The sequence below is a fragment of the Bufo gargarizans genome, chromosome 5, assembly GCF_014858855.1.
Source record: "Bufo gargarizans isolate SCDJY-AF-19 chromosome 5, ASM1485885v1, whole genome shotgun sequence".
Classification (NCBI taxonomy): Eukaryota; Metazoa; Chordata; class Amphibia; order Anura; family Bufonidae; genus Bufo; species Bufo gargarizans.
The window spans coordinates 400,861,438-400,879,076 of NC_058084.1; the positions used below are offsets into that span (position 1 = coordinate 400,861,438).

The 17,639-nt window shown below is 45.0% G+C and overlaps 1 protein-coding gene across 2 annotated transcripts in view; it reads left to right on the forward strand.

Annotated features, from left to right (window-relative positions):
- Positions 1–17,639, forward strand: part of LOC122938613 (solute carrier family 22 member 13-like) — a 42,882-nt gene that overhangs the window by 4,892 nt on the left and 20,351 nt on the right. For both annotated transcript variants that reach the window (XM_044294255.1, XM_044294256.1), the window contains exons 2-3: positions 756–859; positions 12,251–12,405. In XM_044294255.1, coding sequence (XP_044150190.1) covers positions 756–859; positions 12,251–12,405 — 259 coding nt within the window. The remainder of the gene's footprint in view (positions 1–755; positions 860–12,250; positions 12,406–17,639) is intronic.

Below are 17,639 nucleotides of genomic sequence, written 5' to 3' on the forward strand. Positions count from 1 at the left end.
CTCCCCTGTAGTTAACTCGTTGGTGGCCAGCCCCCCCCCTCCCCTGTAGTTAACTCATTTGTAGCCAGTGGGCCCCCCCTCCCTCCCCTGTAGTTAACTCATTTGTAGCCAGTGGGCCCCCCCCCTCCCCTGTAGTTAACTCGTTGGTGGCCAGCCCCCCCCCTTCATCCCCTGTAGTTAACTCATTGGTGGCCAGTGGGCCCCCCTCCCTCCCCTGTAGTTAACTCATTGGTGGCCAGTGGGCCCTCTCCCCTCCCTCCCCCTCCTAATTAAAATCTCCCCCCTATCATTGGTGGCAGTGGAGAGTACCGATCAGAGTCCCAGTTTAATCGCTGGGGCTCCGATCGGTAACCATGGCAACCGGGAACGCTACTGCAGTCCCGGTTGCCATGGTTACTTAGCAATTTGTAGAAGCATCATACTTACCTGCGAGCTGCGATGTCTGTGTCCGGCCGGGAGCTCCTCCTACTGGTAAGTGACAGATCATTAGGCAATGCACCGCACAGACCTGTCACTTACCAGTAGGAGGAGCTCCCGGCCGGACACAGACACCACAGCTCGCAGGTTAGTATGATGCTTCTACAAATTGCTAAGTAACCATGGCAACCGGGACTGCAGTAGCGTCCCGGTTGCCATGGTTACCGATCGGAGCCCCAGCGATTAATAATAACACTACTACTAATAGTAAAATGTGTAAATTTTTTCTGCGATTATTACAATTACAATATTCATTTTGGTATTTGCTTTATTTCAAGTTTGACCTGGTATGTCACAGGAAAGAGCAGAATGACATATGTCAATCCATTTATATGCTTGGTCTCCTGATTGGATCTCTTTTTTTCGGTCACTTAGCAGACAGGTAAGAAGGAATATATAATAAGTGCATGAAACAGATGATGACAATACTTCATTTTTCAAAAGACAATAGATCCCAATAATTTAGGTCAATTTCGGCATCTATATAATACAAGATTGGTAGACTTTGCCAAGGACTCCCATGTGCCATGTCCTTATGGACAGCTAAACTCCCTCTTAGCAACTCACTGTCTCAGCAGCAATGTCCAACTTCAACTTTTATTGCAAGGATAGAGTGAAATTGAGAAACAGAAATAAAGGGGTCAGTTATTAAGACCAGATCCAGTCTAATTAACCCCTGTATCTGGCGGTGGATCTGCCAAAGTTATGAAGAGGCGCCGGACTCTACATAACTCGGGCGCATCCAGCGCCAGTCTAAATGTAAAACAGCTTCCGAGCTGGAAGTTACATGTGCAGCATGTGTTCACTGTGTCAGCTTTGTGTATGACATTGTCCATTGTGTTAGCTAAGTGTGTGCAGCATGTCCCACAGTATGAGCTGCATGTGTGGCATGTGTGAGCAACATGTGGGGCTATAGTGTGAGCTATGTATGTGTAGTACCCCAGAGCGGACACTACCTTTCCTACACCCTGCTACTGTCTCTAATGGTTAATAAATAATGTCATCTGTGTATATATTTCTAGGTCCTTTGATATTGTGCCTTAATAATATTTTTATGCAACTATTATTTTATGAAATGTGCCTGGTTGTCCAGCAGGTGGCAGTGTATCTGGCAGAGAGTATCTTTAGATAGAACAGAATTTACCATTCCGTTCTCCCTCTTTTGGTAATAAGTGGGCTAGTCCTGCTTCCTACCAAGGGAGGGGTTGCATGAAGCTATCGTTAGTCTAGTCGAGAGTGAATCTGAGAATTGGAAGGAGAGCAGACATCTCGCAGTAAGGGGATCTCCCCCCCCCCCCCTCCTGCAGCCGGAGTCTCCCAAGGGAATCAGCTTGCAAAGCACCCCGACTCAGGCTCGGACTGACCCACAGGGGTACAGGTGAATCCATTGGTGAGACCCTGAGCAAGGTGGTCCCCTGACTTCTAGGTATAGAGGAAAGTTAGCCAGTATCCTCTTTTCCCCAGGACCTACCTTCTCAAAGTTGGTGCAGGGACCCCCATAGTTAATCATCTGGTAGCATCTTGCTGCTGTGTGAGCAGGTAATATTTGAATGTATCCGTACGGTGGGCCCCTAAAATACATTTTACTGGTGGGCCCTGCCCCTAAGCACCCTATTCTGACACTGCCTGTTGAACTTTTACCAAGTCTGGACTCTTACTCCACCAACTTCACCCTTCCCTCTATTGCTACAGAGCCTAACCCTGGGGAGCGGCGGTATCCAGGTAGGAGCACAGTGACACACCAAACTAATAAGGCTGCATCACTACTCGGCATTCCTAAAAACCTGGGACATGATCAGCCCTGGGGGGCGGCACAACGCATATGTTCAGCATGTGTCCACAGTGTGAGCTGCATGTCTGTGCAGAAGGTGTCCACAGTTTTTAACTGCATGTGTGACATGTGCCACTGTGTTAGCTATATGTGTGCAGCATATGCAGCATCCCACTACCCTCGTGGGTACGGCCAAGTTGTTGTCTTTATATGCCTTTTATATAGCCTGTTGTTAAGCTGCAATATGTCCTTATGCATCATCCCTGCTAACAGGTGTATTAGCATACAATTACATTGAGCTTTCCACTAGGGGGAGATAATACCTCCCATATATACAGGTCCTTCTAAAATAATTAGCATATTGTGATAAAGTTCATTGTTTTCTGTAATGTACTGATAAACATTAGACTTTCATATATTTTAGATTCATTACACACCAACTGAAGTAGTTCAAGCCTTTTATTGTTTTAATATTGATGATTTTGGCATACAGCTCATGAAAACCCAAATTTCCTATCTCAAAAAATTAGCATATTTCATCCGACCAATAAAAGAAAAGTGTTTTTAATACAAAAAAAGTCAACCTTCAAATAATTATGTTCAGTTATGCACTCAATACTTGGTCGGGAATCCTTTTGCAGAAATGACTGCTTCAATGCGGCGTGGCATGGAGGCAATCAGCCTGTGGCACTGCTGAGGTGTTATGGAGGCCCAGGATGCTTCGATAGCGGCCTTAAGCTCATCCAGAGTGTTGGGTCTTGCGTCTCTCAACTTTCTCTTCCCAATATCACAGAGATTCTCTATGGGGTTCAGGTCAGGAGAGTTGGCAGGCCAATAGAGCACAGTGAAACCATGGTCAGTAAACCATTTACCAGTGGTTTTGGCACTGTGAGCAGGTGCCAGGTCGTGCTGAAAAATGAAATCTTCATCTCCATAAAGCTTTTCAGCAGATGGAAGCATGAAGTGCTCCAAAATCTCCTGATAGCTAGCTGCATTGACCCTGCCCTTGATAAAACACAGTGGACCAACACCAGCAGCTGACATGGCACCCCAGACCATCACTGACTGTGGGTACTTGACACTGGACTTCAGGCATTTTGGCATTTCCCTCTCCCCAGTCTTCCTCCAGACTCTGGCACCTTGATTTCCGAATGACATGCAAAATTTGCTTTCATCCGAAAAAAGTACTTTGGACCACTGAGCAACAGTCCAGTGCTGCTTCTCTGTAGCCCAGGTCAGGCGCTTCTGCCGCTGTTTCTGGTTCAAAAGTGGCTTGACCTGGGGAATGCGGCACCTGTAGCCCATTTCCTGCACACGCCTGTGGATGTTTCTACTCCAGACTCAGTCCACTGCTTCCGCAGGTCCCCCAAGGTCTGGAATCGGTCCTTCTCCACAATCTTCCTCAGGGTCCGGTCACCTCTTCTCGTTGTGCAGCGTTTTCTGCCACACTTTTTCCTTCCCACAGACTTCCCACTGAGGGGCCTTGATACAGCACTCTGGGAACAGCCTATTCGTTCAGAAATTTCTTTCTGTGTCTTACCCTCTTGCTTGAGGGTGTCAATGATGGCCTTCTGGACAGCAGTCAGGTCGACAGTCTTACCCATGATTGCGGTTTTGAGTAATGAACCAGGCTGGGAGTTTTTAAAAGCCTCAGGAATCTTTTGCAGGTGTTTAGAGTTATTTAGTTGATTCAGATGATTAGGTTAATAGCTCGTTTAGAGAACCTTTTCATGATATGCTAATTTTTTGAGATAGGAATTTTGGGTTTTCATGAGCTGTATGCCAAAATCATCAATATTAAAACAATAAAAGGCTTGAACTACTTCAGTTGTGTGTAATGAATCTAAAATATATGAAAGTCTAATGTTTATCAGTACATTACAGAAAATAATGAACTTTATCACAATATGCTAATTTTTTTTAGAAGGACCTGTATAGTCCAGCTCAGGCCTAGCCAGTGAAGTCTAGTTTCCAGACAACTTGCTGTTGAGACTAGAGTGGCAGTTGAGCACAGTCTAGCAGTGTATGCAGCCTGTTATCTACATCCCTCAGCTATATCTCAGCCCAGAGTTGAAGTACTTTATTCATTCAGAGACTACTACTGAAAGGAGACCCCCAAAGGGTTATTGGACATATCTTCTGAGTGCCTTAGGACCTTTGGACTCCATTGTGAAGGATATCTCAGCCTTTGGCGACTTCACAAGCCTGAACCAGGACCATTCCTGAACTCCACTACCAGTAAGGCTACAATCTCCTTATCTAATATCTAGTGAGGGACAGTAACACCTCTCAGCAGAGGACTTGCAGCAGTATATCTCTGTACTGAGACTGTTAAATGCATTGGATGAACTGTTATCCAAAGTCATCTTCGGTAAAGTTCCACCTTGAATTTCATTCTGCTTGCCTCAGACTCAGTTCCTCTATTAACACTATAGTAAATGGTTGTACCTCCATACAAAAGGTACTGGCGTCACGACTACAAGGGACCTTGCCACTGGCACATTAATACAGACCACCAAGGGCACCTCAAACCACCATCTGGCCAGTGTCCCTTACACCAGAGCGTGCCCCAGAGAATCCTTGTGCCATTTTCCTTTTCACTTATGCTAGCCTGCCCAGGGACGACATAACCGTGAGTAACCAGAACTGTATTCACCTCGGCCCACCTATTGCTCACACCGTGACCTCACACAGAATTCCTCTGCAAGGTCTGGCATACCGCACATGTGTTTACAGTGTGAGCTACCGTATATGTGTGCAGCATGAGTCCACTGTGTGAGCAACTTTGGTGGCCATAGTGTGAGTTGTGTCTGTTACATGTGTCCACAGTGTGAGCTACATGTCTGACATGTGTCCACTGTGTAACTATGTGTGTGCAGCAGGTGTCCACAGTGAGAGTAGTGTGTGTAACATGTGTGGGTGTGTCCAAAATGTCATCTGCGTGTGTGGGCTGTATCTACAGTATGAGCTGCATGTGTGGCACGTGTCCACAGTGTGAGCTGCATGTGTGGCACGTGTCCACAGTGTGAGCTGCATGTGTGGCACGTGTCCACAGTATGAGCTGCATGTGTGGCACGTGTCCACTGTATTATCTATGTGTGTGCAGCATGTGTTCAGTGCTAACTGCATGTGTGACATGTGTCCACTGTGTTATCCATGTATGCACAGCATATGTCCACCATGTGAGCAGCTTGTGTGGCACGTGTTTACTGTGTAAGCCATGTGTGTGCAGCATGCTTCCAGCATGTAGTTGCTGTGTGTGGCATTTGTCCACAGTGTGTGTGGCATGTGCTCACTGGGTGTGTGGCATGTAGTTGCTGTGTGTGGCATTTGTCCACAGTGTGTGTGGCATGTGCTCACTGTGTGTGTGGCATGTGGTTGCTGTGTGTGGCATGTGTCCACAGTGTGAGCTGCGTGTGTGGCAATGAGGATAAATAGTAAAGAATTTTATGACACTATAATAAAAAAAAAGTTTATACTAAGCAAGACAGAAAGGACATATCAATGTAGGAGTCAGGGAAGATAGCAGCCAGTTGTTTGAATGACGACTTCTATCTCATGTTTTTGACCAGTTTTAGAACCATTGAGTTGCTTTTACCAGTGTGTATTGTGCCTTACAGTTTCCATGCTGGTATGAGACATGAGCAGAGGTGGACGCTGCAATCATAGTGCTCAAATGGGCCTCAATCCCCACTCTACCAAATGTCCAAATGTACTGCTCTTTTATTACTTTTAGAAAAAAAACCTGTTTTAAATATGTTATTGATAGGGTACCCTCAACTACACTACGTTCCAAATTATATTTTTCTCTGATTTTCCTAAATGGTCGATGCAAATGACAGTCATCAACCATTATATATAAATCAAATTTTATTAAACAAACCTCACAGTGATAACAGTATTTTGTTCGCAAATTAAAAAAAATCTATATGCACTGTTCCAAATTGTTACGCACAAGAGAGTTTAATTTTTTTTTATAGTTTGTAAAGAACTGAAAATGGCCATTTGTTGACTTTGCAGCATTAATAGGCCATATTTACTGAAATCAAAAGCTATTCCAATCAAAAACATCTTACCAGGCCATGTTACATGTTAACGTAGAACCCCTTCTTTGATATCACCTTCACAACTCTTGCATCCATTAAACTTGTGAGGTTTTTGGAAAGCTCCTGCTTTAGCCTCCCAGAGCTGCTGTTTTGATGTGAACTGCCTCCCACCCTCATAGATCTTTTGCTTGAGGAGACAGGGGAGGATAAGGTCAGGGAATGATGGTAGCCACATCATGAGTTTCTCTCATTTTATACCCATAGCAGCCAAGAGAAGGTATTCTTTGAAGCATGAGATTGCGCATTGTCATGCATGAAGATAAATCTTCTATGGAAGGCACAGTTTTTTCTTTTTGTACCATGGAAGAAAGTGGTCAGTCAGAAACTCAATATACTTTGCCGAGGTCATTGTCACACCTTCAGAGATACTAAAGGGTCTTATGAGCAACCTCCCCATGACTCTGGCCCAAAACAAGACTCTGCCTCCTGCTTGCTGTCTTGTTGGGACATGATGGCCATCCACCAATCATCCATTACTCCATCCATCTGGACCATAAAGAGTTGCACGTCATTCATCAGTAAAGAAGACTGTTTGAAAATGAGTCTTCATGTTTGTCTAGGCTCACTGCAACCGTTTCTGCTTGTGAGCACTGGTTGGGGGGGGAATAGTAGGTTTTTGCACAACTGCAAGCCTCGGGAGGATCCTACACCTTGAGGTTCGCAGGACTCCAGAGGCACCAGCAGCTTCAAATACCTGTTTGCTGCTTTGTAATGGCATTTTAGCAGCTGCTTTCTTACTATTAGGCCTCCTGCACACGACAGTATTTTTTAACGTCCAGCAAAACGTGGTTCCGTTGTACCGTGATCCGTGCCCGTTTTTTCTTCCGTGGGTCTTCCGTGATTTTTGGAGGATCCACGGACATGAAAAATGAAAAAAAAATCTAAGTCAAGTTTGCCATTGAAATGATAGGAAAAACGGACACGGATGACAATCTTGTGTGCATCCGTGATTTTTCACGGACCCATTGACTTGAATGGGTCCGTGAACCGTTGGCCGTGAAAAAAATAGGACAGGTCATATTTTTTTCACGGCCAGGAAACACGGATCACGGATGCGGCTGCCAAACGGTGCATTTTCCGATTTTTCCATGGACCCATTGAAAGTCAATGGGACCTCAGAAAAACACGTTAAATGGGACAACGGCCACAGGTGCACACAACGGTCGTGTGCAGGAGGCCTTAGTCTGGCAGAAACCTTCCTCATTCTGCCTTTATCTGCACAATCCTGTCTGTGCTCTATTCAGCCACAAATCTCTTCCACATTATGATGATCATACTTAACCCCTTAAGGACATAGGACGTACTGGTACGCCCTATTTCCCGAGTCCTTAAGGACCGAGGACGTACCGGTACGTCCTGACTTAAAATCGGAATTCCGGCGCCGCGGGGGTTAATCGGAACAGGATTTCGGGGGTTAATCGGAACAGGATTTCGTAACAACGCGGGGGGGGGGGGGGTATTCAGACCTGCGGTTTTCTGCGTTTCCGGTCCATTCGGGTGTCCTGTGACCCGATGAACCGGAAAAAGACTGCGATCGGTGGCGTAATTATACACCACCAATCGCAGTCCGAGGATTTGGAGAGGCGGTGCTGGCCCTGGTGCTGAACACTGCTGTCCAGGGTGCTGATTGGTGCAGGGGAGAGAGGCGCGAGATTCAAACTTCCTGCGCTCCTCTCTCCCCTCCTCTTCCTGTCCAGCACCCTGACCGTGCAGCATCGTCCAGCACCAGCTCCTGTGTCCCCCTAATTAGCATCCATCACCCTCCTGCACCCATCGCCACTCAGGTAGGTTAGGGTCAGTGAGGGAAAGGCACCGTTAGGCAGGGAAAAGTTAGTTAGGAAAAAAAAAAAAAAGTACTTTTATTCCAAACTTCCATCTATCCATCTAACCCTAACCCAGACCCCCCTGCCACTTGCTCCCCCCCACCAGCCCCCTCACCCCACACCAGACCCCCCCACCCCCCACCAGCCCCCCTCTCACCACCACTTTTTTTTGTCTGCGTGCGCTGACTGGCCGGCACTTTTTAGCGTCCGTCCACTGTTAGCGCATCGCCCGCCCCACCGCTGATCAGCGTTGTACCGCTGATCAGCAAGTTTTAACTTTTTTTTTTCCTAACACTTGCCCTTTTTTTATTGCCTTTTTTAGTACGCGAACACCCGTTGCCCCCACACACACGCACATATAATAAAGTTTTCCACACACGCACACCTACACACACACACACCCATGGCCCGCCGGATGTTCTCGGCCGAGGAGGCATACACCCAGATTGCCTCCGACTCTGAGAGCCCCAGTGAGGATGACCCCACATTACTTTTATCATCCGCATCCTCCTCATCATCATCGGATGACGATGAGCCACCAAGGCGGCGGAGACGCCGCCAGGCGGAGCCAGGGGCCCCACATGCTAGGGATCCTGTGGCCCACCCTAGTACGTACTGGTTTCCCGGCCCACCAAATAAGTCCACCGGAGCCCCCTGCCGATGAACTTAGTTGGTGTCCCCCAGTGGACTTTGAGCCTGAGATTCCGGATTTCGCTAGCAATCCTGGAATCCAGATTCCCACAGTGGGGTTTACTGAAATTGACTATTTTAGTTTTTTTTTCAGTAACCCACTGGTGAATTTGATGGTGGAGCAGACGAATCTGTACACCCAACAGTTCGTCGCTCAAAACCCAGGCTCAGTTTTGGCTAGACCCGGTGGCTGGACGCCGGTCAGTGCAGCCGAAATGAGGACATTTTGGTGCCTCGTACTGCATATGGGTCTAGTCCAAAAACCCAGTGTCAGGCAATACTGGAGTGGGGACGTCCTGTACCAGACCCCACTGTACAGTATGGTCATGACACGTCACCGGTTTGAGGCCATTCGGAAATTTGTGCTATATAGCCGCGCGGCAGGGCATAGAACAAAGGGAACTCCATACGGTTTCTGGAAGGCGGATTTTGATGGACAGTTTTTTTTTTTTACACCATGTCCCATTAGAAGCCCCCCCTGATGTAGCCTAGACTAGAAACTCCAAAAAAGTGACCCCATCTAAGAAACTACACCCCTCAAGGTATTCAAAAGTTACTTTACAAACTATGTTAACCCTTTAGGTGTTCCACAAAACTAAATAGCGAATGTAGAAACAATTTTAGAATTTAAGTTTTTGTTACATTGCCTCAAAAAAGAGTAATATAGAGCAACCAAAAATCAAATTTACCCCAAAAATAGTCCTAAAACAACAACCACCTTATCCCGTAGTTTCCTAGATGGGGTCACTTTTATGGAGTTTCTACTCTAGGGGTGCATCAGGGGGCTTGAAAGGGTACATGGTGTAAATAAACCAGTCCAGCAAAATCTTCCTTTTAAAAACCATATGGTGTTCCCCTTCTTCTATGTCCTGCCGTTTAGCCAAATAGTAGTTTACGACCACATATGGGGTGTTTTTGCAAACTACAGAATCAGGGCAACCCATTTTGAGTGTTGTTTGGCAGTTAACCCTTGTTTTACTCCTGGAAAAAATTGATTATATTGGAAAATTTTCCAAAAAATAGAAATTTCTAAATTGTTTCTCCATCTGCCATTAACTCTTGTGGAACACCTAAAGGGTTAACAAAGTTTGTAAACCCAGTTTTGAATACCTTGAGGGGTGTACTTTCTTAGATGGAGTCACTTTTTTGAAATTTCTATTCTAGGGGTGCAACAGGGGGCTTCAAATGGGACATGGTATAAACAAAACCAGTCCTGCAAAATCTGCCTTCCAAAACCCATATGGTGTTCCCCTCCTTCTATGTGCTACCGTTCGGCCAAACAGTAGTTTATGACCACATATGGGGTGTTTTTCCAAACTACAGAATCAGGGCAACCCATTTTGAGTGTTGTTTGGCAGTTAACCCTTGTTTTACTCCTGGAAAAAATTTATTATATTGGAAAATTTTCCCAAAAATAGAAATTTCTAAATTGTTTCTCCATCTGCCATTAACTCTTGTGGAAGACCTAAAGGGTTAATAAAGTTTGAAAAAACTGTTTTGAATACCTTGAGGGGTGTAGTTTCTAGAATGGGGTCATTTTTGGGAGGTTTCTATTATCTAGGCCTCACAATATGACTTCAAACCTGAACTGGTCCATAAAAAGTGGGATTTTGAAGATTTCTGAAAAATTTCAAAATTTGCTTCTAAACTTCTAAGCCTTGTAACATCCCCAAAAAATAAAATATCATTCCCAAAATGCTACAAACATGAAGTAGACATATGGGGAATGTAAAGTCATCACAATTGGGGGGTATTACTATGTATTACAGAAGTAGAGAAACTGAAACTTTGAAATTTGCTAATTTTTCAAAATTTTTGGTAAAAATTGTATTTTTTTATGCAAAAAAATTAACTTTTTGGACCCAATTTTAGCAGTGTCATGAAGTACAATATGTGACGAAAAAACAATCTCAGAACAGCCTGGGTAAGTCAAAGCGTTTTAAAGTTATGAGCACTTAAAGTGACACTGGTCAGATTTGCAAAAAATGGCCTGGTCCTTAAGGTGAAAATGAGCCTGGTCCTTAAGGGGTTAAAGGGAACCTGTCACCGGGATTTTGTGTATAGAGCTGAGGACATGGGTTGCTAGATGGCCGCTAGCACATCCACAATACCCAGTCCCCATAGCTCTGTGTGCTTTTATTGTGTAAAAAAAAACGATTTGATACATATGCAAATTACCCTGAGATGAGTCCTGTCCCTGACTCATCTCAAGTACAGGACTCATCTCAGGGTAATTTGCATATGTATAAAATCGTTTTTTTTACACAATAAAAGCACACAGAGCTATGGGGACTGGGTATTGCGGATGTGCTAGCGGCCATCTAGCAACCCATGTCCTCAGTTCTATACACAAAATCCCGGTGACAGGTTCCCTTTAAGTTTTTGTGAAATATCTCATACCTTGTCCAAGGCATTGCACTATTGGACGCTTTTGGCAGCAGAGCTCTTTTTTTTCCCCACACATTGCTTGAAACTTGTGGCCTGCTTAATGTCGAACGTCCTTCTTAGGCCCCATGCACACGGCCGTTGTTCACGGCCGTGTGCGGGCCGTGGAACCGCGGCCTGGATCCCTCCTGAGAGCAGGAGCGCACGGCGTCACTGGTTGCTATGACGCCGTGCGCTCCCTGCTGCCGCCGCAATACAGTAATACACTGGTATGATCTATACCAGTGTATTACTGTACTGTGCCGGCAGCAGAGAGCGCACGGCATCATAGCAACCAGTGACGCCGTGCGCTCCTGCTCTCAGGAGGGATCCAGGCCGCGGTTCCACGGCCCGCACACGGCTGTGAAACACGGCCGTGTGCATGGGGCCTTAAGTAGTTTTCCTTTAATCGGGCTCACCTGGCAAACTAATTATCACAGGTGTTTGAGATTGAGTTCAGTGATCCAATGAGCCCTGAGACACAATCCCATCCATGAGTGTCATTGAAAAACTAAATCTAATTTGCATAATAATTTGGAACGCAGTGTAAATGACTTAAACGTCACATTGGCGAGTTATTTGGAACAGCATTTATTTTTTTCTTCTTCTGAACCTCCTATAGACTTTAGTGGTGAGAGTTGTGCCATTAAACTGTACAGAAAGTGCAGCTGGCAAATGAGAGCCTCTGGACGCTTGTTCACCCAAAAGGTGAGGGCCCCAGAGGTGACATTTAAGCCATAGAGGGGAATACCCCTATAAGTAAACTATAAATAATAATAATATAATCTATTAATAGCTGTACAAAACTGTAATTGGCAAAGAAAAGTAAAAATAACCAGTTGTATAAGTAGAAATGCTGCACATTTTCATGCATGCAATACGTAAGTAAAGATATGTTTATGTCACTGATCTTAAATCTTACAAATGTAATAATTATTTCTTTTTTTTTATCTTTAAAGGATTGGGAGACGTCCAGTTATTTTAATCTCCATTTTAATGATGTTCGCTTTTGGTCTTGGAGCGGCATTTGTTACACATTTTTATATCTTTATGGTGCTGAGGTGTTTTGTGGGAATCGCTATGTCTGGGGTCCTGATAAACAATCTTGTACTAGGTAATATTTTATAAAATTATATAATAAGTGTTCAGAGCCTTTTATTCTGTGTTTTCCAAGCAATGACTTTCTGTTTAAACAAGCAAGAAGGTTTGTGATTGTATCTCATACTTGCAATAACTTTTGTAATTGAAATAGTTTTTCAAAAAATAAGTTATTTCTTATTCACCTCCTGCCTTCTTCTGGGCTGGTTCTCTCATTGCATTGAAGGATCCATTTGGATTCAGATTTCTTTAAAAAGTAGCGACAAGTAAGTCTTGCAGGCAGTTCTTTTTCATCCTGTAAAAAGGCAGGATGTTGAACGGAAACTGAACGGTTCCCATTGTGGTCAATGGAGTCTGTTCACCTATGGCACTTCTAATGTAGCAGAACAATTGAAATAAATAGCATTGAGTACCTAATCTGCAATTTCCAGCATCATCCAATCGAGTACATTTGTTAAGTCGTGTCATACATTAACTTGTTCGCTACCAATGCCATAACTGTACGGCGCTGCGAACTGTGCTTACAATACCAGTGCCGTACAGCTACGGCGCGGTGTACAGCCACAGGGAAGTTTTTCCGCCCCCTGCAACCCCGATCTCTGCCATCGGCCGGTTTCTGCAGACCGGACAATCGCAGCTCCGGATGGTTTTCATTCATTCATGCAGCTGCAGGGGTGTTGTACAGGGGTTGTACTGCGATGACTGGTGCTGAACTAGTCAGTACCAGTCTCCCCCGAGGTCAGGCAGGGGACACCAGTGTTTGGTTTTCCATGCCAACATCTAGCTGGTGACTGCATGCAGAGAGGTTCTGTGCTTCTCTGTGCTGCTTGTTAGCTTGCTGGGACTTGTGGTGCACCACCCCTGCGATTTGAGCTTTTCCTGCAGAAAGAAGAAAAGAAGAAGAACATCTGGAATTGCTGCACTGATTTTTTCATTTGCATATGTTCCAGATCCCTAAACCACCCTCCGTCCCTGTCCCTTCTCGCCTCCCTCCCCCGCAGCCCCCCTGTCCTTTTTTTTACGGATGCCATTTGGTCCGTGCGCTTCTTTTGGTCATTTTTTTTTACAATTTTCCAGCTCTGCACCACTTTTCCTGTGTTATACAGTGCATACAGTACCTGCCTGATCAGCACCTGGGGATTATTTTTAGCGCTTTTTTTGTATCTTGATTTTTTTTGCCAATTTTTCCTTTTTTTTGGTTAAAAAAAAGATATTGTAGTTATTTTACTAATTTGTTTTCTCCTTTTTTCCACCTAAATTTAATTTCCAATTTATTGCAAGCCCCTTCACATGTGAAAACACTACATACACACCCCTCACACATAAAGGTTTACACATATCACACGTCACACCCCAATAAAATAAAAATGGTCCATCCATCCCAACGAGTGTACTCAGCTGAATAGCATGCTACTTTGGCCTCATGCACACTGCCGTTGGGCGGCCGTGTGCACCCCGCATTTCCAAATGGGTCTGCAATTCCGGAGATGTGGAATGGAGTGACGGAACTACGGAGTGACATGTCATATTTTTTTGCGGTGCGGACAGACCACGGACCCATTCAAGCTGAATGGGTCCGGCCCGCTGCACGGATGTTACCCGTGCATTGGGGATGCAATGGTCCCCAATGCACGGAATGGCCGCACAACGGCCGTGTGCATGAGGCCTTTCCTCTACTCCTCTACCCCCTCATCATCATCCGCTGATGAGGGACCCTCTAGAATAGGCATGCTCAACCTGTGGCCCTCCAGCTGTTATAAAACTACAACTCCCACAATGCCCTGCTGTAGGCTGATAGCTGTAGGCTGTTCGGGCATGCTGGGAGTTGTAGTTTTGCAACAGCTGGAGGGCCGCAGGTTGAGCATGCCTGCTTTAGAAGGTGCCCCAGAATAACAGCTGAGGCAGCCCCCCAGAGTGAGCCCACATGGAGCTCAGGAATTCCGATAGATTGTGTGGGCTTCACTGAAATAGATTTTTTTGTATCTTTTTATTTGAAGATTTTATAAATTTGATGGTAACCCAAACAAATTTATATGCCCAGCAATTCATTGCTCAGAACCGCACAATGTCATACACTAGACTCCTAGGTTGGACCCCAGTAAATGCAGCAGAGATGACCTTTTGGAGGCTCTTGCTGCATATGGGCGTTATTACAAAGCCAAAGAATAATCAGTATTGGAGTGTGGATGTCTTGTACCACACTCCAATTTACAGTAATGCCATGCCCGTAAACTGAAACGTGCAAAATGGAACCTATGTAGGAGATTCTGTTTCTAAACCTGTATGTATTGAATATTCAAATAAAGCAACATGGGGCCAGATTTATCATGACTCTGACAGCTCACTTCACTTTCACATATGGCTAAAGTCAGATTTATGATCGGCCCTTTAAGACTGTAATAAATGTGGTTTGACAGTAGCAGTTTATCCGTCAGTAAGCAGCTTTACAAAAGTCGCACATCTTTACGAAAAAGTTGCAAGTTTTTATGAAAAAGTCACATGTTCTATTAAAAGTCTCATAGGATAAGCATGGTCCTCACTGGAGTGAAATTGCGCATTTTTTTGGAACTTTTTAGCGACTTTTTAAATAGTCCCAATAGTAAATCTGTCTAGAGATTCATTTACATAAGAAAACACGCCCACTTTCAGAAAACTGGCGAGCATAGTGCAGAGCAGAAAGAAGTCGCAAATTTTTGCGCAGTTTTAGTGATTGCGCAAAAATTTGCTATTTTTTCACTCCATTATTCAGACTTGAGCTAATCACAAATATCTGGCCCACGGACTTTTAAAACCAGTGCTGGATCTTTTCTCAAGAAGTTTGAATTGGCGTCAAATCCAGGCCTTCCGGGCACGGCAGATATCCCTGCTTCAGGTGAGCTGGAAAATTCCTTTGTTTGGTATCATGTGATCATGTCATCATGTATGACCCAGCGCAGGAGGTTGCGTTGATGTCATTGCGGCTTCTTGTGCTGTTTTGTTGCCCAGCGGGCTGAGGCTTGTGAAATTGGATGGCCATCAATGCGCCCCCCTTTATGGGTAGTGAAGTGACGCCCTAGGCGGATGACTTGCCTATCCATCGTCCCAGCCCTAATTCAGAGCACATTACCACAGGAGGTATAACAGGAGAGGACTATAACTCACAGCATGTCTAAGCCATTATTATTTAATATCAGAGCACATTACAAGGGGACGTATAAGAGGATGGGAGTACAACTCCCAGCATATCCAGGGTGTTGTAATGTACCCTGATATTACATAATAATGACCTGGACATGCTAAGAGTTGTAGTCCTCTCCTCATACCTCCTCTTGTAAAATACTCTGATATTACATAACAGGAGGTATAAGAGGAGAGGACTACAACTCCCACATTTTCCTGGCTCTTACTTTGAATCCTTCACTTGCATCACTGGTCTTCTTCTTCATTACTTCACTGCCCTGCTGAGCTCTGCCTTCTGTTCTTGTTACATGATGGTGAGGTCATTGCAGGTTCATTATCACCTCTTCTCTGCTGAGCTCCATCCTCCTGCACATTACATCATCGCAGGTCCTACATCTCCAGTAGAAGAATGCTGCTGGTGTCCAGAGCTATCAGCACTAGGGTAATGATTTATCTTATATGTACAGAGAGGAGACCTTACGCTGTATCTTATCAGCTATCCACCTGCCCGCTTCCACGGACGTTCAGCTGAACAGCAGCACTGAAGCTGTGGCTCCCTTAGACGTTGGGGGCACTGGTCAACAGCCCGATTTGGCCCCCCTAACACCGGGCCTGAACCTTGGTCAGATGGTTGGGATGCAGGGAAACCACACCACAATTGCAGGAGCAGTCTGGACAGTCACTGAAATTGTAACTGCAGCTATTTGGTAACACGGAACAAGAGACACTAGGAGAGCTTGTGGGCAGGGTAGTAACAGATGCAGGAACAAGGCACGCAGGAACCAAGATGGTAGCACAGACAGGAAGACAGACTAGGAGAATTTAAACACAGACTCGAACTGAAACAGAAGTGTAAGGTCAGGAACCGTAAGGTCATGGCTACATGGCAGGGACACAGATGGAAACACAGGCTGGATAACAAAGGTAAATCACAGGAAGTATGAGTAGCTCTAACTCTTCCAGCACCTTTGCTGGTCACATGGAACCTTTAAGCCCAGGCACCCTCTGCCTAGAGAAGCTGCCTTAAATACCCAAGGACCTTTAGTAATTGGCTGGGGAAGGTTTAGTGAGTGCACACACTGGCCCTTTAAAAGATCAAACAGAAGCACGTGCGTGCACACTAGCCATGATGATGGAGGCTGCAACGTACAGTAGAGAGGACGCTGATGACTAGGATACTTGATGGCATGGTGAGTGGTGCAGTGAGGGATAGCAGAAGAGGTAGGCTCAAACTGCAGACCAAACAAGTAGGCTCTCTGTGGGACTAGGCCAGCTGGGAAAGTCTATGCTCCTTGTATGCATTAATGAGCCTTGGATGCCCATGACCCTATCACAAGTTTGGCAGTTGTCCTTACTTGGACCACTTTTAGGTTCTAACCACTGCATGTTGAGAACACGCCACAAGACCTCCCGTTTATGTCCTCACAATCTAGCATCTGTCAAAGTCACTCTGATCCTTACATTTGCCCATTTTTTTCTACTTCCAGCACTTCAATTTCGGCAACTGACTTGCTGCCTGAAATATTCCACCCCTTGCAAAAGGATGATCAATGTTATTTTCCTCACCTATATATACACCCAGTACTGTTCAAACGTTTAGTAAGAATGCTTTCAGAAGTAGTGATATTAGTTTAAATTTAAATTTATTCTACAGCAGAACAACAACCCCCAACATAGAGCCAATGTTATTAAGAACTATCATCACTGTAAGGGCTCATGCACACGAACGTATTTTCTTTACGCTTCCATTCAGGTTTTTTTTTCAGACCGTATGCGGAACCCTTCACTTCAATGGGTCCGCGAAAAACAACAGAAGGTACTCTGTGTGCATTCCGTTTCTGTATTTCCGCATTTCTGTTCCGCATAAAAGTAGTGCATGTCCTATTATTGTCCGCAAATCACGATCCGAGGCCCCATTCAAGTCAATGGGTCCGCAAAAAATACGGAACGCACACGGAACACATCCGCATGTCATCCGTATTTCATCCGTGTTTTGCAGATCCATACTGTAGAAATACTATGCCCAGCCCATATTGCTAATATGTTTGGTGATTCATAATTTACTGTTTCCGTTTCTGATCCGCCAAAAAC